This window comes from Pundamilia nyererei, unplaced genomic scaffold (genome assembly GCF_000239375.1).
Source record: "Pundamilia nyererei isolate P.nyererei 1_Seehausen unplaced genomic scaffold, PunNye1.0 scaffold00168, whole genome shotgun sequence".
NCBI classification, from domain to species: Eukaryota; Metazoa; Chordata; class Actinopteri; order Cichliformes; family Cichlidae; genus Pundamilia; species Pundamilia nyererei.
In genome coordinates this window covers 239,302-262,425 of record NW_005187569.1, presented here as the reverse complement: position 1 = coordinate 262,425, position 23,124 = coordinate 239,302, and the positions used below count along the sequence as shown (strand labels likewise).

Here is a 23,124-nt window from a genome sequence, read left to right as displayed (position 1 = left end):
TGTGTGTGTGTGTGTGTGTGTGTGTTCTTTTATATACCTTTCTATAGTTAAATAATCACAGAACAGGTCACCCAATCCTTGTGCTTGACATTATTTCTAATTTACAAGTAAGCCTATTTACCACTTGTTTTTTACTTTTTTCCTTACTTACTCTCAGACTCTTTCACAGTCGCAGAGCGAAAAACACTGAACTACCACTGAAACTTTCTTCCACACCATAACAAAGTATCAAAGCACCACGTACACAACTGTAACTCAAGTAAGACCTCCCTGTTTCTTAATGGCAGACCAGTAATAGCTTACTAACTTAACACAGTCAGTGTTTCTGGCCAGTTTTCCAAAAATAGACTTTGTCATAAACTGTATGAATGATAAATGTGTGTGTATGTGTGTGTATGTGTGTGCGAAAAATTAAACCATGGAGTTAAATTTGCTGGTTGGCTTTAAGAAAAACATGTTTTGGGTTAGTTTCTGAGGCTGGACATCTTCTCTGCCGGTGTACTTCCTCTCTTACGAACACTTGACTCCTGTCTGGAGCGGTTTTCACTCCTATGAGATGTTCTCCACATGATGATACTCCATAACAAATGGCTAGTCTTGTGGAGATATGGAGCTGGTGAGGTGTTCTTTTATGAGAGAGTCACTTAATCCCAGAGTAATCCCTGTATTAGATCACACTCTGATGGAGAAGCAATCAGAGAAGAAGGAGGAACTGTTGGCAGGGAGACTCTTACACACACAAAGAAAATATATATAACCGGCTCCTCACAAGAGCAGTGATGCAAACATGCAGATCCAAACGTCTTCTCTTTTTCACACACACACAAATTGCAACAACAGCAGCAACACGTCATGTGACCACAATGAGACCACCACTAACACCACCACCGCTTCCCCCTTGAGATGAGTTTGTGAGTGAAGGAATGAGCAAGAGCAGGAGAACAGCCCCTCCACAGATGGAAACTAGGACACCAAACTCCTGTGTGTTTGTTTTGCGTCCTGCTGCATCTGAACGTGTTTGTGCGTGGCCATCTGCGCCAATGTGTTTGCTCCTGTCATCTTTACTCGCACACATGTGTGTGTCTATATATATGCGTTTGGATAACAGTGAATAATCCAGTGATGGAACCTTGAAGTTGGAATGCTGATTGTTTGTTTCATGAAGAAAGGAAGCATCCCCCAGGTCACTGGCAGACCTCTTCAGCACAGATTTAGGCTACGTCCACACTAGCCCGGATAGATTTGAAAACGTCGTTTTCGTCTGAAAACGCTCTGCGTCCGAAAACGCTCTGCGTCCACACTAACGTTTTCAGTCGTTTTCACAGAATGTGCGTCCACATTAAAGCGGCCAAAACCGCTCACGTTCCAGTCCTGTGAGAATTAAGAATTTGAAGAAAAGCTGTCTGGAGCATGTACAAACGGATCTTAATCTTTTTTAGGGCTGTCAAAATTGAGAGCAATCAAAAGAACTGCTGTATAATGTCCTCTATCTTTGTTTAATTGGTCACATGACTGCATCACATGACTGAAACGCGTCATCATTTTAGAAAGTCTGCGTTTTCGAGTGTCCACACTGCAGCTGGACAGCTCTGTTTTGAAATGTATGCGTTTTCGAGAGCGTTTTCAAAAGGCTGCGTTTTTACTTGAGGAAAACGCCATCTCAGTGTGGACGGGAGGCCAAAACGGAGAGAAAACGATGCGTTAGTGTGGACGTAGCCTTAGGTATGTTACAAGCCTGCCACATGATCAGAAACTTGAAACATTTTAACTCTTTCACAAACATTTCACCTTCAATTATTAAAATTCCATCTGGATATGATAAGTGAAAATTCTATAAGGAGCAGATGTAAACTTTTAAACCCAACCGTAAACAGGTCTCTGGTGACCTGGTAAAAAAAGAAAGAGAGGCTACCTGTATTGAGCCAGTCAGATTTGAGTGAACCAGAAGCTGTAATATTCTGATCATCCTCCAGTTTATTTCCATCCAGTTTACTAAAAACATGACTCACTGCCAGCCACTATTCTACTAACATCTTCCAACGCCTGCTGCTTAACAGGTGAAACAAATAGCACATTAACATCCAGGGGGGGAAGGGGGAGGAGGGGAGGTAACCAGGAAGTAAGATCAACCAATGACAGCTTGACGTATTGCACTGGCAGCACGCGAGGGCGTCCATAAATCCTGCGGTAAGGATGAAAGACTGCCACAAAGGAGATTAGTGTCCACAGCAGCTAATGAGGCACTATATCAGCACAACCCGGCACCCGCAGCAACACATACAGACATACATTACACACATCTCCATACACGGAAAGCTCACACACTAATAAATGCACTTGCAGGCACCCGAGTATATTGTGTTTGTACTGTAACCCATGAAACAGTGGTCTCACAAGCAAGCACAGAGCATGAGAGGCTGCACGCACTAGTACAGCACAGGTTTAGATACAGGAGCCGGCTTTACCTGCACTTCGTCTCTGTCTCCAACCTAGAAATATTGGGGTTCCACTAAAGTGAGAAAATGATTAAGGACACTGTGCCTTATTGTGGCAGTTAATGTTTGACTGCATGTTGGAACACTTTGTCTCCAGTCACCAACACAGTTTCCACTCACACACTGAGTTGTAGTACTGCAGGTGAGTTTAGTGATGATGCTGTGCTTACCTTTCTTACCACTGTATAAAAAAGGTACGTTTCTAATCTAATCTCTAATCAACGCCTGTTAATGAAGGTTTGCTTACAGAAAATGAGTAGCCATTTTCTTAACCCATTATCCAAACAGATTTGCGTTGGGGTCGAAGCCTTTCTCAGCCGATATTTGGCAGGAACCGCAGTGCACCCTGAACAGGCAGTCAGTCACAGAAAACCCACACAGGCACAGAAAGGACATAGTGAAGCAACAAGTTCAAACCCAGAGCCTGAGTGTGAATGGTTGTCTGTCTCTCTGTGTTAGCCCTGCGACAGACTGCCGACCTGTACCCCGCCTCTTGCCTTATGATAGCTGGGATAGGCTCCAACCCCCTGCGACCCTGATAAGGACAAGTGGACGGATGGAGGAAATAAAGTGAGAGAAAAAGACATCCACAGTTTAAATCATAAATAATAAGACAAAAAACCTACATTATAAACTAGGACTTTAAAAAATCTTGAGATGTACTATTCAGCCCTGTTCACTGAAAACACATTAAAGACTTGCGCTTGAGAATCTATGAAAACTGTGCTATGAACCTATGAAAATCAACTCACCCCTCCCTGGACAGCACCTATTTGACCTCGTGCCCTCTGGTGGGAGGTACAAATGTTTCAAAAGCAGGACAGCCACGCTGAAAAACTGTTTTTTTTTCCCCCTTGAGCACTAAGCCCAGTGAGTGGACCCAGTGAGCCACACTTACCATACTTTTATATTTTTGCAAATGAGACATTGGGTCTCAATGGGACTACCTGCATAAATAAAGGACCAACATTATTATGATTCAGGAATGATACTAACATGGGGATATCAGATCGTGTGCTATTTCACAAAACTAAGAATTCTACATAAAGGGGTAACCACTAACCCAAATGCTACCCCTAACCTTCAATGGGCAGGGTTCAAATGGATGTTAAAAGATTAGCCTCAAGCTGCAGGATTCATGCCTACTTGCCATAACCAAAACGAAAAGCTTATGAAAGACTAACTTCTAGGCCAGCGTGCATGCTTCAGACATGCTTCAGACATGCTTCAGACAAAAATATCAATTGCTTGCCACTGCTGTTTCTTAAAATGTGTTTGATTAGCAGGAGACTAAAACTACTAAATAAACCCTAGTTCCACAACTAAATAAATCACCTATTGTAAAAATCTGATGGATGATAACAAATTAATCCTCCAAGATCTAAGACACCACTGAACCCAACCCTAAACCCCAAACTCTGGCTCTTGGTAATCACATTATGTCATATTTGTTATTTTAATAATGATTTACCAAGTCTTGGCAATCATGGAACATTGAAAACAATCATTCTAACAGAAGTGCATCAATTGTGCTTTTCTTTAAAATATAGTTAGGGTAGGGTTACAGCTTTCACCAGTGATGACTGAGACTTCAGAGAAAGTTAAAAGAATGAGTAATAAGTAATTACTCATTCCCTAACTTTACTGAACTGACGAAAGATACAGACACTAAAAGCAGCATGAACTGTCCATATATGATTTTTATATGAATAATTTTTTACATTAATTTCTATGAATAATGTGCCTTCCTCAAGTACAAGGTGTCTGTGTATGTGTGAGTGCTTGCTCTTAAGAGTGTGTGCCACACCAACCAGGAGAGAGATGGCCCCCTTAAGGCCAGTCAATGAGAGACGGACGCGGAGACGGACGCAGTTAGCAAGACTGGCGATCAATAGTAATCATGAGGCGCTGTGGCGTTTACAGCGGATGACACATCGCTCCGGCTTTTTCTACAGCACTGCACACCGACACAAAGCAGCACAGAGCCATAATTCCTTGCAAGCCTAGATCAATAGATATACATTTGCACAAGTGTGAGGCACATACTATATTTTGAAGTATCTTGGATTTGATTTTATTTCATAGGATAAGACTAACTTTTTGCCCTAGTGGCCAGAGAATAGAAGTAGAGTTAGCTACATGCTGGCCACTTCACAAACACCGTGATGCTTCTAATAAATCAACACAAGCATGACACAAGCATGTCTGTGAGCTCATAAACACCACCCTCAGGAAAAGATAAGTGTTACATTATCATGAGGGCAAGATAAACTGAGGTGATGAATGTACATGCTATCAGTCTTAAAGATAAGGCATTGGAGGAGGCTTGAAGGGAGGGGAAATACACTGCTAAAAAAGATTAAAGCAACACTTTAAAAAGCACATCAGATCTAAATGAAAAAAAAAGAAAACATGCTGGATATCTATACCAACAAGGTCTGGGTCATGTGTTAGGAATGAAAGGATGCCACTTGGTTTGATGGAAATGAAAGTGATCAACCTACAGAGGGCTGAATTCAAAGACACCCTGTAAATCAACATGAGAAAAATTCACACAGCAGGTTCTCGGTAGTTTGTATGGACCGTGGATCTGTCCAGGAAAATCTCCTCCCAGATCTGGACCAGGGGAATACTGAGATCCTGGACAGTCTGAGGTAAAACCTGGTGGCTGGATGGAATAAAACGTGATTTCACCGAGGTGTTCTACTGGTTCTACAGCTCCTTGATCCTCCAGGAACTCCCTGCATACTCTTGCCACATGAGTTCAGGCATTGTTGTGTGCCAGGAGGAACCAAGTCCCACTGCAGTAGCGTCCAAAGATTTCATCCCGATACCTTAATAGATATGACTGCCCAGAACATCACTGACCCACTACCAAAGTGACCATACTGAACAAAGTTATAGACAGTATAACATTCTCCATGAGTTCTCCAGACCCACAGGGCGCAGGTGGAGGCCTGCTGGAGGTCATGTTGTAGCGCTGGCAGTGTGCATTCTGTTCCTCCTTGCATAAAGGAGCAGATACCGGTCCTGATGATGGGTTTCCGCAGCCCTGTCCAGCTCTCCGAGAGTAGAATCTTCACCACATTCTTGAGACTGTGCTGTGAGACACAGCAAACCTTATGGCAATGGTACGTATTGATATGCCATCCTGGAGGAGCTGAACTACCTCTTCAGCCTCTGTAGGTCCAGGTATCATGATCCCTAGCCAAATACAAAACTAATGAAAAACAGTCAGAAATGACGAGGAGGGAGATTGGGGGTTGTCTCATTGTTGCACCTGTTGTATATTTCAGTAATACTAAAGCAGCTGACCCTAACCTTAAGCAATCAGAAACGATTAATGTTTATGGTCATTAACTTCATAATAATTCATAATAATTTAACTCCTAAATGTATTATTAGGAAAAAGGAAGATGTAATGTCTGCATTCTCTCGATTTGCCTTTAGAGTTCTGAAAGTTTTGTATTTCTAAAAATTAACAGCATCCATAGTCTGTAAACATCCCTGCCAGTAATTCTGAATGAGAACTGGTCTAAAAACAGCAATCTACCAGCACCGAGCTGAGTTACAGTCACATAAAACCCACCCCCCCAACAGAAATACAGCCCTGGACAAAGAGAGGGAAAAGAGGTGTTTGTGTATTTGTGCATGTTGACGGTGAAGTAACACAAACAGCTCTTCTGTAGTTCCCCATGAGAGGAAGAATCAAGACTTCAAAAATGGCCCTCTCTGTGAGAAACACTTGGCTTCAGTACAACAACACGCACTCATCTCTCCACTAGAGCACAGGTATCACTGCAGATAATGAGCACTGAATATCATTAGCACAACACGCTAGCCTGCGTGCACCACACGCTTCACATCCCTGTGCCTATTAAAACTTTATTTATCGTTGTATCCATCCATCTACCACACTTCATAACACAACGAATTAAGCAGACACATGTGAGAATGACAGGGAAAAATATAGTGACTATTAGTGTTTTTTTCAGTTTCCTGCTTTATATTACTTTGGACTGTTTAATGAAAAAAGTGATCGTTTTTTAACAATGACTTATTGAAAGTGTTCATTTTTAAAAGCATTAGTATTTTTGGTTGCTGTTATGAAACACCAACAACTTTGTGCGGTAAGCGCTGCCAGTTCAAACATGATTGTAGCCAATGTAATACAAAAATGGCAAAGTGGTGTTAAAGCTGTTACCAGAGGAGAATTAAGAGTTGTAAAGAAAAAATGATACAAAAACATCCTGAGTGATAGGGCTGTTCAATATAACGATATATATCGGATGACGATATGAAAACGTCTATCATTTCATTTTACGCTATCATTTGTTCCGTGGTGTCGCAAAATAAACTGTTTACGGAAATATTTTTTATCAATTTGATGGTCACTGTAGTGTTAATTTCTTAAAGTTCTCTCTTTCTCTTATTTTTAATATAACCACGCTACGGACGGACAAGTGCCTGTTTTTATGCGTTGTCATTAGCAACAACGAAGGTAAAACCATCGTGTGGCTCCACTGCCCGCTTATTTACACATAAACCTTTCACAATAAAGCTGAAGATCCTGTTGAGAGTTTTCAAAATAAACTGAATCACGTGAAAGAGTAAGCAGAGTGTGCACGGATGAGAAGCAAAAAAGAGGTGCTAAAAAATAGACCCTAGATTCAAACATTAGAGCGGGCTTTTCCCCGGAGCACAACATGTAATAAATACCCACATAGAAAATGTCTAAAAATGTATAGTTTCATGCATCGGTCAAAACACTTGACTTCAGGTACACGACCAGCTAAAAAAAAAAAAAAGACTTCACACAAATCGAGTTGCCCGAGATTCAGAGAATTTTCAGAAAATGTAAAATTTTGTGATGTATATCGTTGTCGAGACGATAAATGTCTTATGTCGGGATATTAGATTCTGGTCATATTGCTGAGTGGTTATGGAAACAAAAATTATATTCTATATTTTAATGTCCTTCCGTTGGCTGCGCCTTCATCACACCATATACCTAGCATCTTCTTCTGTCACGCTAACGTCCTCCTTCACTACACCCATGAACGCCTCTGTGTTCTTCCTCTTTTCCTTCTGCCTGACATTCAACATCCTAGCAATTCCAAATTTGAAGGAGCGCAAAACATAAAAGTTAAGGATTGTTGTATGCTAGCTAGCTTAATGATTGCAAAATCAATTGGGTATGATTTTAATAGCAAATAAGCAAATGCTGTAGTTAAACAATGGAAAAATGTCAAACTGTTTTAGAAAGACTGATAAAATCTATGCAGAAATACAATGAGTTGTGTTTACTAATGAAAACCCTGTTACTAGACCTGAATACCAAATAATGGTGAAAAAAATAAATTATAGAAACTAAAAAAGTGAGAAAGTAGTTAAAAAAACACATTAAAACTTTTTAAATGTATGCCAGTTAAAATCTAAGATGGCAGACTTGCATTCATGCCTGTTATACTTGTTGACTTGTCCACTGCCTGGGGTGCATGCGCAGTTGGTGCATTGTAAAATCTCTACAGCTCAGTTTGCACAATCACAAAAAATTGGCAAGCATGCAGATGTCCAAATGGATCCTCATGCTCACCGTGTGAAGACAAGGTTTATGCGTGGAATCACAGACACTTAAACTGTAATTGAGGTCTTTGTGTTCCCACGAACTGCACTGGGCTTGTGAGGTCATTGTGAGGACACGTCCTGGTCCAAAGAAACTGCAAAATTCAACTAACATGAAAGATCTAGTTCATTCTAAACTACACCCTATAGCGTAGTTCTGATTGACTAAACTGATGGACTGGGAAGGTCATCAGTCATCCAGATCATTGTAGTCTAAGGAGCTTGGAAAGAAAAGTGTCTGGACTTCTTTCTTGAAGTTTCTTGAAGACGTTTCACCTCTCACCTGAGAAGCTTCTTCAGCTTCTTGAGTTCTAAGGTCAAATCGTGGAGAGTCCCAGATTTTTAAGCCCTATGGGAGTGTCCCCCAAGAGGGTCATGTACCCCTTATGGATCCTCTGCCTAATCACACGAGCCAAGGTGCGAAAATGGGTGTGGGTCCCAATCAGCCAAGGTATCGAATGAACAATTTTCTGTTTGACCAAAACTCCACTAGGGTAAGGACAAGGAAACATTCTGCCACCTACATCTTCAGGAAACCATCATGACAACAACTAGCACTTCATCATGTGATTTGCCAACAACTAATACTGCTTCTGCCCCTGAGAGCGGCCGTCATGAGCCCTCACGAGCCTGCCACTCCTGCTGGGGGGGGCATTTCATATAAAACTGTATTACATCCATGGCATGAAAGATTAATAATAACAATGACAACGGTACAAAATGCATTATATAATAATATGCACTGCCAATTGTCACCTTTGCTCTCTTCTAGTTTTTTCAGATTTTTTGTCATTATCTTGAATTGCTAACCAGTTATTGTTTTCTGTGAACTGAAATAAATTCAAGTGTGTGCGACTTCATAGACCAAACATGACCCTGTTTAGAAACACTATTAAAAACATTTATAGTATACTACATAATACATATCATTATATCACTCACAGCAAGAATTATACTTGCCAGTGCTTCAATTTAACTTTGAGTGTTATATTTGAGTGGAGTGGACAAAGCAGGGAGTAACTTTTGGTTCACTGTGCCAGCCAAAATTAAAGTAATTAAATGAATCCATGTCAAGAGTAATTCAAACCTGGTCTAGTATCCGGCTACATAAGGCCTCCATTCAGCCAAAACTTTCCTCTTTAGAGCCAGTGCCTCGCGTACCAAGCTTTAGCAGGGAGTGGGACCACTATGTACAGCACACCAAAGCACTGATGGACACTCGTGGCAATCCAGCCCAGCCAATAAAGATCAAAGTGCTGGTTTGGCAGCTGCCCTAAGGACAGTCAGCCAAGGCCAAGAAAAATTCTAAACCCACACACAACTACACAAGTAGGGGAAGATGTTAAAGGCATCTCTGCCAGGTACGCCTGTCATGCAGTATCATGTTGAACAACCAGGCTTAATGACAATGAGGAAGTTTACAGTAGGGACCAATGCACCGAAACACTCGTGGGTCAGTAATCCCAACATACAAGCCACATATGACAGCCAGTAAGGTGTTAATTAAGCTAGGCTGCACGTTTTGATATGCTTGCCCCATTTCAGCATGTGCAAAAGTTAGTTGTGGGTTCTTTGGGTCAGTTTTAGTGTCCAACAGGTCAACATTTGCAAAAACTGGGCAATTAAAGCTAGATTTAGAAACGTGGTTGCCCGACAGCTTAGGAGACAACACCAAAGGGTTAACAGACAAACATAAATCAGATACAGTTTTTGCTTTTTGAAGACGCAGTCTCTGAAATTATTGTAAATCAGTACTATAGCTAGATAGTAGAGCTGGGCGACATGAGATTTTTTCATATCACGATATGTTTTTTTCATTTCAGGCGATAACGATATATATCACGATATAAGCCAAATAACTATATTTGTAAGATTTAAATGTGCCGTTGCTCACAAGTAAAATGTGAAATAATCAGCAGCTTGTTTTGATTTAAATATTTATTTCCCATAATAAGTTCAACAGGGTAGATGTACTTAAGGAACATGAGACTTTTTCAGATAAATAAAGGCAAATATTGCAAACTACACAAAAGGCAGCCGCTAAAGCGTTTAAGTTTCAAAATAGAACAAACGAAACAGACTAAATTGTCAATTCCACTTAGAAACAAAATATTAATTCTAAAAATAAATCTTAGTTTGTTTTACAGAAGAACAGACAAAACTGACTAACTTTTGTCAATATCAAATAAACTGAGAACTAAAAGGAAATTCTCAATCTCTCCTTGTTGTATAGCTTAGCTTTTCAAACAGTTTTAACAGTTACTTTAGTCTGACAAAAGCCGAATGACGAATTAGCGCTTCCAGTCAGAGACTGAGGCTACGTCCACACGTACACGGGTATTTTTGAAAACGGAGATTTTCCGTTTTCGTTTTAAAAAATAATCCCGTCCACACATAAAGGGAGAAATGAAGGAAAACGCTGCTATGAACATGCCAAAGCAGCAGGTGGCGCTAGATTCCTAACCGTGCAGAAATGTTGGCCAATCAGAAGTCTAGAAGCCTCGGTGGGAAAAAGTAAACAAAGCTGGGGCATAGAAGCAGAACCGAGTCGTATGTGTGGACGGACAGTAACTGTGTGTATATGTAAGCATTTAAACACTGCAGAGAGTAGAATTAACAGTAACAGTATTGTAGAAATTCATTTCACCGAAACAATAACGTGGCGCACAGTGTGACGCATGCACCAGTTTATCGTATTTCCAGACTTGCTTTCGGCACAATTTACAGTGCACGCTACTCTGTTTTTTAGCCGAAATAGCCGAAATACCTTCACACTACGGAACTTCTATGGCTCTTCCGTTCGACAATCTCTCCGGCGTTGGAACCATTATCTGTTTTCTGTTCGGTCACGTTCGGTTGATTTTTCTAGTCGGCACACTCATTTCCTCCATTACCTGCTGGTTGCTTCCCAAACAAACACACGTGCGGCTTGGCACTTGTGCTGTACGTAACAAGTCACGCGACGTGACGCTGCGGCTGTGATTGGTTCGGCTCTGCGCTACTTGGCTGACCTTTTTTATTTTTTATTTTTTTATTTTAAGAGGACAAGAGCGGCGAGGTCTATCGCGATAGCTTAATTTCTCTATCGAGTAAAAGTTATATCGCGATACATATCGTTATCGTTCTATCGCCCAGCTCTACTAGATAGCTAGTGAATATATGCTGAATATGTTGACAGGTGTTCCCAAAAAAGACAAATCCTGCTTTAAAAAGACACCATAAGCTAGCTACAAAGCAAACAAGTCACAATCAACAAATGAGAGATGACCAAGGATAGGTAAACAACAACAGACACACCAGCTATTAATACGTAAACACAATATCCATTTCTTGCAAGAATTAGGATTTTGTTAACTACTTGTGAAGATGCTTCCAGTTAACTACTAAATCCCTTTCTAAAAAGATGTATAATAACTAAGCTCTGTCCCACACTGACAATATTACACATCTTAAATGTCAAGATGATGAGTATGTTTCTTTTCTGGGCCTTGTAATCTCCCTATGTTTGCCTAGGACTGCTGCCACTTCCTCCCACATGTTTTCATTTGCAAATCTAAAGTTGTCCATACAGTGTATTGGTCTGTGTGCATCATCTACCTCTGAGGTGGCAGCGTGCATTTGACTGCAAGAATATCATCAAAGCAGATGAGTGTTTTGTTTTAGTCTCGTTATCATGCCATAAATTAAATTGTAATTGTGCTGTATTTATAAGGTAATATTTTCACAATAGAACTAATAGACGCGTGAAGACAGAAGACAGGGTCTGTTTTATGTACATGTATTTTCTTAAAGGTTTTGGTCAGAGTTATGTGCTCCAGAAAAGAGAGAAGAAAAGATGCATCACTCACCACTTTGTCCTCCTGCAGCCCAGTCAGCCATCCATGTATAATGAAAAGAAAGACAGAAAGAATGTGAACAAAAAAATGGTATCTGAAAGCATGGCAATGATCCTACTGTGCAAGCCTGCAAGTCACAAACACTGTCATACGCAGATATTTCAGTTTCCAATAATATTCCCATCACTGAAGATGAATGAAAATGCATTGCCCTTTAAAATTCCTCATTTACATCCACCACAAACACAAATACCTAACAGTTGCTGGCCTACAACAGCACATGACAAGATTCATGCATGGTTATAGCCTCCCTAAATTAAAACGGAATGTTTCTGATTTATGAAAATGAGGTTAAAGCAAAACTATAAACCAACTTCAAGCTGAAAGAAGAATACAAAAATCTATCCGCTCTATCCTCAGTTCACAAATATGAACATAATCTATTTCATTGTTTAAAAGCATATAGAGCTAAAGCAGACAGCTTAGCTTGCCATAGGAAAGCTCTTTACTCTGTCCAAAGGCCTACCTACCAGCTCATTTCGAGTTCACTAGATAGTAACAATAACAATATAGTAATGTAACAGCTTCTTCTCAACCTAAAATGAATCTTTAAGCCACTGAGGCAACCCAAGTGATTAACAGACTACAGACTGTCCACAAACATTAGCAACAAGTAGTAGCAATCTCTGGTCACAGCTGACTCCATCTAAAATCAAAACTGTACTGTTTGTGTACAGATTAAACCAACACTTAGTTTAATATTGAGTTTTAGAGGTAGGCATATACTTAAATTAGCGTTAGGCTAAGTGTGATCAATCTACAACCTTTAAACAAACCTAAGCTAATCCGCTAATGAATCTGGCTCTAGAGAAAGAGACATGATAAAAGACACAAGGCTCCGATTCTGCAACAGAAACTATAACAGTTAAAGCAGAACTTTATTTTAAAACCCTGTCCTGGGTTTCGGTGATGACTATCTTTGGTGAACTTGAGCTGTGTGCTGTCAAAATGTGTATTTTTTAATTGTTCTCCAAAGATTTGGCAATCACTGAATGAAAAATAATCATCAATTCTGTGTCTCCAAAAGATGTAGATTTAGAAAGACACAGATTTGTATCTTAATGGGCACTGAACAACTGAATATTACTAATTTTTCTGTTTGACTGTCTCGTTAAGGAAACTGAAAAAGATTTGCTTCTGTATAAATGATTGTATTCCTTTAGTTATTTGAGTAAATGTCCAGTGGTGGTAAAAATCAAGCCGGTATTCTTGAGTAATTTCATGTCTTCCCTGAGTCGTAACGCATGTTTTCTGTTCACACTGAGCAAAGTTAACAAAGTATAATTAAACAGAAAGTCAAACAAACATTAATAAACAGTGTTGTGAGTCTGCTTGTGTGTATGTGTGCGTACCTGTCAATGTACCTTTCAAAAAGTTTCCACTAAATGTAACGCCCCACCCCCCACCCCCCGCTGAACTCTCCCCACGTTAGCCACTAACTAATTAGGATGTACTTTTGAGCATTTGTGTGTTTGCGTGTGTGAGGTCATTAAATGTCACAGCGACAATTCAGGGGAGGGGATGTGGGGATTGGGGGGTAAGACGGGATGTCACTTATTTCAGAGGAAGACTTGCCTTCCAGCATCACCAAACACGCACATACACCCCACTGTGTGTGTATAGGGCACCTCCGGACCCCTGGCAGAGCGAGACAGAGTGAGAGACACCCCCCTCTCCCATCCACTGCTCAGTCTAATGCCCAATTAACCTTTACCAGGTCTCTCACACACACACACACACATGGTAACACACACAGAGCTCAGATACAGTACATTTCGAGAGCACATACAGTACGACCCACGGCTCATCAGCTCCATCTGAGTTCCAACACCTGAGGCCTGATGTGATGTTCAGTGCGTGCTTTTATCACCAGCTGCTTGTAGGAAGTATACTGAGTGTAGATTTAATTTCAATTACTTACTCGTGTTTACAACGTTACCATAATTTAGAAAAAAAAACATATTGCATCAAATAAGACTTGAATCTTGAGGATAACAGCATAAACTCAGCAGGAAAGCGAACATGCGTGGGTTGTGCACAAACAGCATCAGTCCATCTAAAATCAAACATTCCTGCTGCTCAACCGTCTCAAATTTCCTAGCAATCATTATACATGTCCAAACTTTGGGTCGTTCAGTTTTAATGCAAATCAGAGATGGCTGAGCAGAAACTATTGTAAAAATGTGATGATTTGAGATTTTAGTGACCCACATATTTAAATAACTTCTTTTCTGACTTGTGATTAGAGCGCCATCTGGAATCTCCGGTATTTTGTTCCTGCTGAACAAGACGACATGCTGATTTTTGCTTTAGTGGCACAACTTGTCGTACTTGCTCAATCCAGCAAATACAACAAGTCGATTCATGCTGGAGTCATTTTTGCAACTAAGAAGTTTATGTTAAAAAGTATTGCGCGTGCTTTATTTTACATTAAACTATATGCCAATCAGAAATGGTCACTGACTGTCTTTTTCAATATTCGTATTAAGGTGTGCTCAAATATGGGATTTTGCAGGACTGCTGGAGTTTTATTTTTTCATATTATTAGTAGCCAATACTTTTGGGGAATCTGTCCCAAATGACAGATTGTGGTTCATTTTGATGTTGACAAAGATCAGTGAAAGTGTCAGGCTTTTATCTTTGAAATATTCCTGTTCTAACGTTGCCATGTCTGAAAAAAAGGCTCGAAAGTGGGTCAGTGGACGCCTAGGAATAAAACTTTGCATATCTCTTAGTTCAGTATAGTGTACACACAAATTTAATAAAAGGAAAATACTTCAGTGTTTATATATACATTACTGTGTTTTTTACATTAACCTATTTAATTCTGTATTATTGTATCTGTATACTGTTCATTTTACTAACGTATAAAGCAGTTTGGGTTGTAGGATTGTGATCATGTTCTTTTTTACAATACAGAAAAGAATGCATATTGAAGATATACAAATTAAAGAGCGTGTACATCACTCGATATTATACTTGTGATACTTTTTAATATCCAAACTCTTCAAATGTGACAGTGCTGTATTTCTTCCAGACAGCTGCAGCTCTGTCCGGGAACTGATGCATAGTGCTGTTTAGGAGAATGAGTTTCAATTCAACCTTTAATAACGATCAAAGTATTATCTTTTGTCCTCCATTCTTTTTGCCCTTCACACTGAAACGTGTGGAGGATACTGCATCACACTTTTGTGAGGGCAGGTTTAATATTTGCTATATTGCTGTGTGCTACTTCACAAGGATAAAAATATGTGTTTTTGTGCTGAGAAAGTGTAGCCTTCCCTCACCGTGTTGGATCGCAGGGACACACGCCCCCCACAGCGAGCGCAGAACTTGGTCTGGCAGTACGAGCACGGGTTCCCACAGCCATCTGCGAACTTGGTCTTGTGGCAGATGCCACAGGTCGGCGCGTCGTCGCGGTGAACGGCCGAGCCTGCCGCTGCCGTGGCCTGTCGGATCACAGTCTCTCTGTAGCTGGATAACTGCTGCTGGATACCTCTGCAAAAATAAAATCAAACAGAAGCATGAAGACTTCTGCATTTTTGAAAGGAGGCCACGTTATAAGTTACCATCTCAGGATACATTTCAAAAACCAAATGTGCTAATACACTTGAAGGAAAGGATGTGTCAAATGTCACCCAAGCTCTCTTGAATTTCACTGGTGTTTTTTTCACTTCAGTCCAAGCGTATTTTACTCCTTACTGTGTCGTAATCGAGCTCTTTACCGTTTTAGTTTGTGAGGACATGTTTTACTTTCTATTTCACCATCCTCAGCAACAATGCGCGTCTCTGTAATGCTAAACAAAGCAATGGTTTGAGCTGTGGATTTATGTGTCACCAATTTACTAATTAGAACAAGAGTATAACTTTTTTTTAATGCTAGCATCCACAGCGTCATTATGAAGGTTAATTTATTAAATGTGCACTCATCCCACTCTGTGGACTGGGAGGTAAAGTACAAGTTTGCGGTTCTACCCACATTAAAAACCAAGAAAGAGTCCAGCATGCATATTTTAATCTAAACCGTTAGCTTTTCATAAACTTAACCAAGAAGACTTGTTTTGTAAAGCTAAGTAAAAAAGAACTGCTTTGCAGCAACACCGCTGCCATAAACTGTAGTTTCTCTAACAACCACTTGAGGCTGGTTAATCTAACTGGCTAATACTCAAAGTATAACACTGCCTCTGCTGGTTTAGTCCTCATGCAGAAGAGCATCCTGCTGCCAGGTGTTCCCCAGGTCAGGGACACAAATGCACCCAGCCATCCATGTGAAGAAAAAAAAAATGATTGATCACTTTCTTCCATTGCTCTGTTGTCCAGGTCTCATGTGCACATTGTGTTTGCTTTTGGACAGGGGTCAGCATGGCCACCCTGACTGGTCTGCAACTCTGCTGCCCCATGCACAACAAACTGTGATGTTCTGTGTATTCTGACACCTTTCTACCAGAACCAGCCGTAACTTTTTCTATAATTTGAGCTACAGTAGCTCGTCTGTTGGAGCGGACCTCACAGCCGGCCTTCACTCCCCATGTGCATCAGTGAGCCTTAGCTTTCATGACCCTGTTAATGGTTCACCCCTGTTCTGACCACTGCAGACTGGGAACATCCCACAAGAGCTGGAGATTTGGAGATGCCCAAAGCTGGCCCAGTCATCTGGCCATCACAGTTTGAACCTTGTTAAACTCACTCAAATCCTCACACTTTCCCATTTTCCCTGCTTCTAACATCAACTTTGAGGAGAAAATACTCACTTGATCCCTGATATATCCCACCCACTAACAGGTGGCATGATGAAGACATAATCAGTGTTATTCACTTCCCATGTCAGTGGTCATAATGTTATGTCTGATCGCTGTAATGTTTAATGTGGCAAAAAAACAGAATGAAATAAAGATCCTGCTGCATCTGTAAAAAAAACAAAAGAAAACAAAAACAAATGTTATGGAAAAATCATAAATCCACAGAATACTACTGCTTTGATCCACTAGGTTTAAGCCTTCCACAGTAATTCCACACACTGTGGATCACTGCAAACGCAAAAAGTTAAAGGACAGAAAGATACAATAAGAAATTACAAAAGAATGATTGTTTTACTGGATAAATAATAAATAAAGGGGAGGAGAAATGAACTGAAACCACAGTATGAAGGAGACAGTTGTTGCATTAAGTTCAGTCGATATCAGCCACTCTCCACACTCTCTGTGTTTTGGTGCAGTCAACTTTTTTTGTGTGTGTGCTTTTGTTTCAGGCTGCTTTGCCAACACAAGAAACTCTTCGAATCGATATGAGAAAGAGAGGGGAAGAGTATTGGTTTTATCAAAGGCATTACAGTATGCTGATTAATTGGATTTCACACTGTGGAGATTGAGGAGAGAGCAAATAGAGGGGAAACAGACCAAAGAGGAGAAGAGCTGATGAATAAGGTGAGGACAGAGGATGTACTTCTTTATGTTTCACTTCCAAACACTACTCGGCATTCCCATATGGAAAAGAAATAGTAAAAACGTATTCAATTCAATTCAATTCAATTTTATTTATATAGCGCCAAATCACAACATAAGTCGCCTCAAGGCGCTTCATAGATACAGAGAAAAACCCAACAGTCACATGACCCCCTATGAGCAAGCACTTTGGCAACAGTGGGAAGGAAAAACTCCCTTTTAACAGGAAGAAACCTCCGGCAGAACCAGGCTCAGGGAGGGGCGGGGCCATCTGCTGCGACCGGTTGGGGTGAGAGAAGGAAGACAGGATAAAAGACAAACTTAGTAAAAACTTATAAAAGGCTTGCATAAGATGGCCTACTTCATATAGTGAAGGCTTATATGATTTACTCATGAAAGTGGCCACTTTCGTATATTGTTTTAGTAAGTATCCAAAACATACAAGTTTCATTTATATAATTTTTCTAGGGATCTTATATCTGTTTTCCCTCTTGTATGCTTTTCATACAAGTTTAACACAAGACAGATACAAACTTTATAAGACTTATATACATCTTTTCCATATGGGATAACATGTACTAGGCTACAGGCATTTATTAGAGCTGAAGAAGACCAGCCAAATTACACATAATTAAAAACTACATTGAGTTAAATGACTACAATCATAATATAAAGACACTGTGATTTAATTTTGAAAGCCTGGAAGAGCACGTGATATAAAAAACAGCAACAAATGCAAACTTACAGACAAGGAGACAAAAGTAGGACAACCATGGTCCAGAGCCCCTTCTCGTCATCTTTTAACACACAATACCCCCCTGTACCAATGTGTTTATGAACAAAAACCTTTAAAAAGTGCACGTTGGGAGGCAGGCAGAAGGCAGGTGTTTCAGTGCTATCTATTCAATTCAATTCAATTTTATTTATATAGCGCCAAATCACAACAACAGTCACCTCAAGGCAGACTGGGACCAGTTTTTTCTGTTTTGACTCGACGTTAAATAAAAAAACTAAAATGAAAAAGTTTAGGTTCAAATATGGCACATGTTGTCTATCTGCAGAAGGTTTCTTTGGCGATCATGGTTAGACTCATCATGACAACACCATCTTTTGCCAAAAACTTCACGCCTTCCATTTCAGACATTAAAGAACTCCTATAAAATTCTGCCTGCCCTGCATGTTTCAGAAGAAAACATCCAGCGGGTCATAATGTGAATCCGCACATCCACACATGTGCTCCTGACCAAACGTCAGTATGTGATGACCTGCAGGTGAAAGCGGGTTGACTGTTAGTCCATTCACTGTTTCACCACAGGAAGCAGGTTGAGCATTTCCTCGTCTTGGTCTCATGATACTGAATTTGCCAAGCGACGGGTGGACAAACCATACTGAAGTCTCACATACATGTGTATCTGCGAGGGAATTTCTTTCAACTCACTGCTAAATATGGAATGAAGAATGAGACATAAAGTCCTTTAATATCACGGACATATAGAGCAGCTTAATAGTTCATTGAGGTAAAGCTCAAGACATTTTTTGATGACCATCGGGACTGAGTGAACCCTGTGACAAGTACTGCTAAATGACATGAAAACAAAATAGAGATATAGAGATTTATACAGAGATATTTATTTAAAATATAAGCAAATTACTATAAATGCAACAATCTGTGGTTTAATGATCAGCCTGCAGATAAATTTAGATGTGAACTGAGTAGGGTACAATTTAAGGTTTTACAACTGGAATCTTAAATTATTGACCAAAGAAATCGGTGCATGTGCTGTGTCCCTTAAATGCCACAGGCCTGGCAAAAAAGTGCTCATAGAGCAGCTTTTTGCTAGTAATGAAATAATACGGCAGTGAGCTTAGGGATGGTGTGACATTAATATTTATGATGTGTTAGAGAGGGAAAACAAAGAGGAAAGGAGCAAGTCGTCAAAGAAGAGGTGGGAAGAGACCTTACAGGAAGAGAAAGTAGATAATTAGAAGAATAGAAGAAAAGGGGAATAACCGGGAAAAAGGAGAAAAGACCCAAAAAATTAAGTTGTAGTAAAATTAGAAGAAAGGAAGGAGGATGGATGAGAAGAAAGACGACAGGAGAGGACATACAGTAGGGAGAAAGAAAGGGAAAAACAAAGAGGTGAAGTGAGGGCGGAAAGCGAGGGGAGGAGAGATGAGGATGAAACGAAAGAAGAGGTGGCAAGAAAAGAAAAAAGGGGAGGAGAGGAAAACAAACCAACAAGTCACAGAGACAGAGAGGATCTATGAAGAAATCAAAAAAGACAGGAGAAAAGGAGGGGAAATGAGGAAAGGAAACAAGGTGGAATGGTGGGGGGAGGAGAACTAAGAGAGACTGAAGAACAGAAGTGGGGAAAAGAAATGCGAAGAGGAGAAAGTGAAAGGGAAGAAGAAGAAGAGGCAAAGCAGAGGAAGATGGAAGAGGAAATGAAGAGATGAAAAGTGAAAAGTGAAAAAGTGAAAGAATGGAACAGAGGGACAAAAGAGAAGCAGGGAAGTGGAGTATATAAGAAACACCAACTGTTTAATCGCACTGTCATAAAGACAAACTGCTCCTTATCACAATCATCGAACAGAAATCCATGCCTTTGCCTGGTAGCAAAAGTGCATACAGAGATGAGGTTGTGGCGGAGGAATGGATCACACACAGGACACTCCAGATATTAATGTTCCGTTATTATTTTTAGATTTATTGCTCTCAGTTTAAATGTATTCTTATCTCTCCATCACACTTTGGGCAGTTCTGGTTACGTATAACAGCACCAACCCTGTTACAGCACTGTCTGTCAGACAGGCCTGCTCCCATCTGATATCTGTATCAGCAGATAACAGAAGACAAGATACTTGTACTGTGTGACTGTTCCCATGTGAACAGTCACAACATAACTTCTCCATCCCAGCGGTGGTCCTGGCGCAACGTTACCTCAGATGCTTTAGGAACAACATCGACTGTAGCTGCTAAACGCAACAGAACACGATTTTCTGCAGCACTACTTACAGACCGGGGCTCAGCGGTGCAGGATGCTCCCCCATCGGCTCAGGCGGTAAAAAAAACTACAAGTTCCAGCAGCTGAGGCCCGAGTAATCAAAGTCCACCAACTAGCTGTTTGCTTGAGATTTGGCCATTGCTCCTTTGGGTGCAACAAGACAAACCGTTGCCTCTAAATACAGCCTTCAGAGATGTCAGGGCCCAGTAGGTGAAATACAAGCTTTACCTCTGTAAATGTTAGCACCTGCTCAAACACACACACACACACACTTCCTGGGAGTAGCAGCCAAAGGGCACAGAGAGGTCACCTGCTGCTGCAGCGCTGCAGGATTTACTTCCTGATCCGTGGCTCTCACTGAGCCCGTCCTAACCCACGGCTCCTGTCAGCTGCTAATAGATTTAGACCAGTATTCAGTACGGACTTGATTTATGGAGCCTGCGTGGTTGGTTATGCGTATTGTTGATCTGATCAATATGACACCAGTTGTCCGTGGGGAAGCCTTCAACCCGAACTGAATAAGATGTTGCTGTTCAGATTCAGCACGAGAGGGATTTACGTTTAGCTTTTTATGACGATTATCAGCATCTTATTTGTTATTTCAGAGGTGTTACTGTTGATGACGCATGGCTGCAGTCCAAAATAGCTTCTATTGGTATTAGGTCTAATAAATCCATGTTGGCTGGAAGTAAGTATTCCGAGTATTAAATGCACAGAAGGTGATCGGGGCATTTGCTCATCCTTATTACATCTCATTTTCCTCCATCCTCAAGATCATTCTTTGTTGGGGGTTCAGTGAGTTCTTTCATTTTTGCCCCCAAACATTTAACTTCTACCTTTCCACACATTTTGACACATTTTACCTTTGTCTGTTATTTTTCTATTATTTCCATCTCACAGGCTGTATTTAAAAGATGGAAGTAGCCACTGTGAACTCACCCATTTGGGGCCAGTCGTACGGTTGGATATATTTACAAAATGTGATTTTTTTTTCCGTTCAGTTACCAAATATATGATCCACAGCTACACATCCAGCTAGATTTGATTTAGAAAGGATAAGAGTAGTTATTGTAAAGACAGAGATACAGAGAGCCTCACTGTGTCATGTTGAATTGTCAGCTGGTACCAAACATTATGTTTTCCTTGAGAGAAAAACAGGTTGGGTCTAAACTGGTGCATAAAACTTCAGCAGAATGTATAAAACAGTATTTAAATTGTTTTTTTCATCCCAAATGCGAAATCCAAGCCTACATCCATGCTGCTATTTGCCTTCTATTCTGAAAGTAGTCATTTCCAAAGTGTGGGTCGATGCCCCCTGGTGGGCCGTGAAGGAACTGTTGGTGGGCTACAGTAACTTTGAAATTAAGTATGTAAGGTTACATATTTATATAAATGTATTTGTATAAAAAATAGATGAAAACTGGTGATAGGAGGTGGTTAGTTTCTAATGTTACTCATTACTCTGACCTAAATCTACTGCTCTTGTATTAAAGTTTGTGTGCCGGTGGTAGGTGGTAGCAACAGAGTAGCAATTTATAGTTAACAGCCTGTGTTGTTTGCATTTCTTAAATAAAATTTTCAAGAAAATTCATCACTTTCTCTTATACTTTGAGTAAAGTGAAGATTTCAGATTGGCTGGGCCGAATGGGATTTTCTGTTTTTTAGGTGGCCGCGGGACTCTTGGCTTTGGGAATGGCTGCTGAAGAGGATCACAGGGGGGATGGAGCTCAGCCCAGCTGATATGGGAGCAGGAAGGGTTGACAAGATCACCCAGAGAACATTGAGAAAACACGTGGAGTAGGAACATACAGTATATACACAAAGGCCACCGCCAACCTGAAATGTTTTTTTTTATCTGTGATTTACAGTTATGGGTCAAAGGATTTTGATCACATGACATCCCAGCTTGCGTAAGCCCATAGAGCAAGGGTTCTCAAAGTTCCCCCAAAGTCCCCAAACAGCCACTAGAGGAATTTTGCGCAAGCGAGAAAAGGAAAAGATTTTAATTCATTTAATTCATCCAAATTCATCCACAGTCACCATGAGCACAAAGCCAGACTCTACTCAGATTAGCTAGCTGTCACGTGTTATGTAAAAACTGTAGACTGCCCTCTGGTGGTCAAACTATGCAATGTCAATACACATAACACGGTTGATGTCTCATCTAATATCAACAGAAACTAGGCAGCAGGAACAGTAATGTGCTCTTGTTTCTGTGTGTTTTTGCTACAAATCTAGAAAATCAAGTTATTAAATCCTCTGTCACAGGTGAGAAAAAAACCCATCTCCGTCAAATAACAGCCCTGGAAAATGCAGACATGGATGGTAGTAGATTTAATGAGAGCAAGAGAGTGAGAGGACAGAGAGTGGAGGGAGGGAAAGAGAGGCAGTGAACGAAAAGATCAGAGGGAAACGTACAGAGCGACGGAAACACGGATGGCAAGCTCATTAAGAAAAATATCCATATTCAAATGTAGTGAGACACAAGGTTAAAGCAAAGTGAGAATAATTTCTTCACTTTCTTCTGCAAACACACACATGCTTCTAACAAACTTGCCTCACTTTCCCATCACAACATTCGATGGAGCTCACTGCTGAACAACTAAAACAATAAACCGTGTGTGTGTGTGTGTGTGTGTGTGTGTGTGTGTGTGTGTGTGTG

At 40.5% G+C, this 23,124-nt stretch overlaps 1 protein-coding gene across 12 annotated transcripts in view; it reads right to left on the bottom strand.

Annotated features, from left to right (window-relative positions):
* Nucleotides 1-23,124, bottom strand: part of rims1a (regulating synaptic membrane exocytosis 1a) — a 114,637-nt gene that overhangs the window by 60,659 nt on the left and 30,854 nt on the right. For 11 of the 12 annotated variants that reach the window (XM_013914036.1, XM_013914039.1, XM_013914043.1 and 8 more), the window contains exons 3-4: nt 15,304-15,514; nt 11,969-11,980 (exon numbers count right to left, since the gene is read on the bottom strand). In XM_013914036.1, coding sequence (XP_013769490.1) covers nt 11,969-11,980; nt 15,304-15,514 — 223 coding nt within the window. The remainder of the gene's footprint in view (nt 1-11,968; nt 11,981-15,303; nt 15,515-23,124) is intronic. The other variant, XM_013914037.1, reaches the window with a different exon arrangement.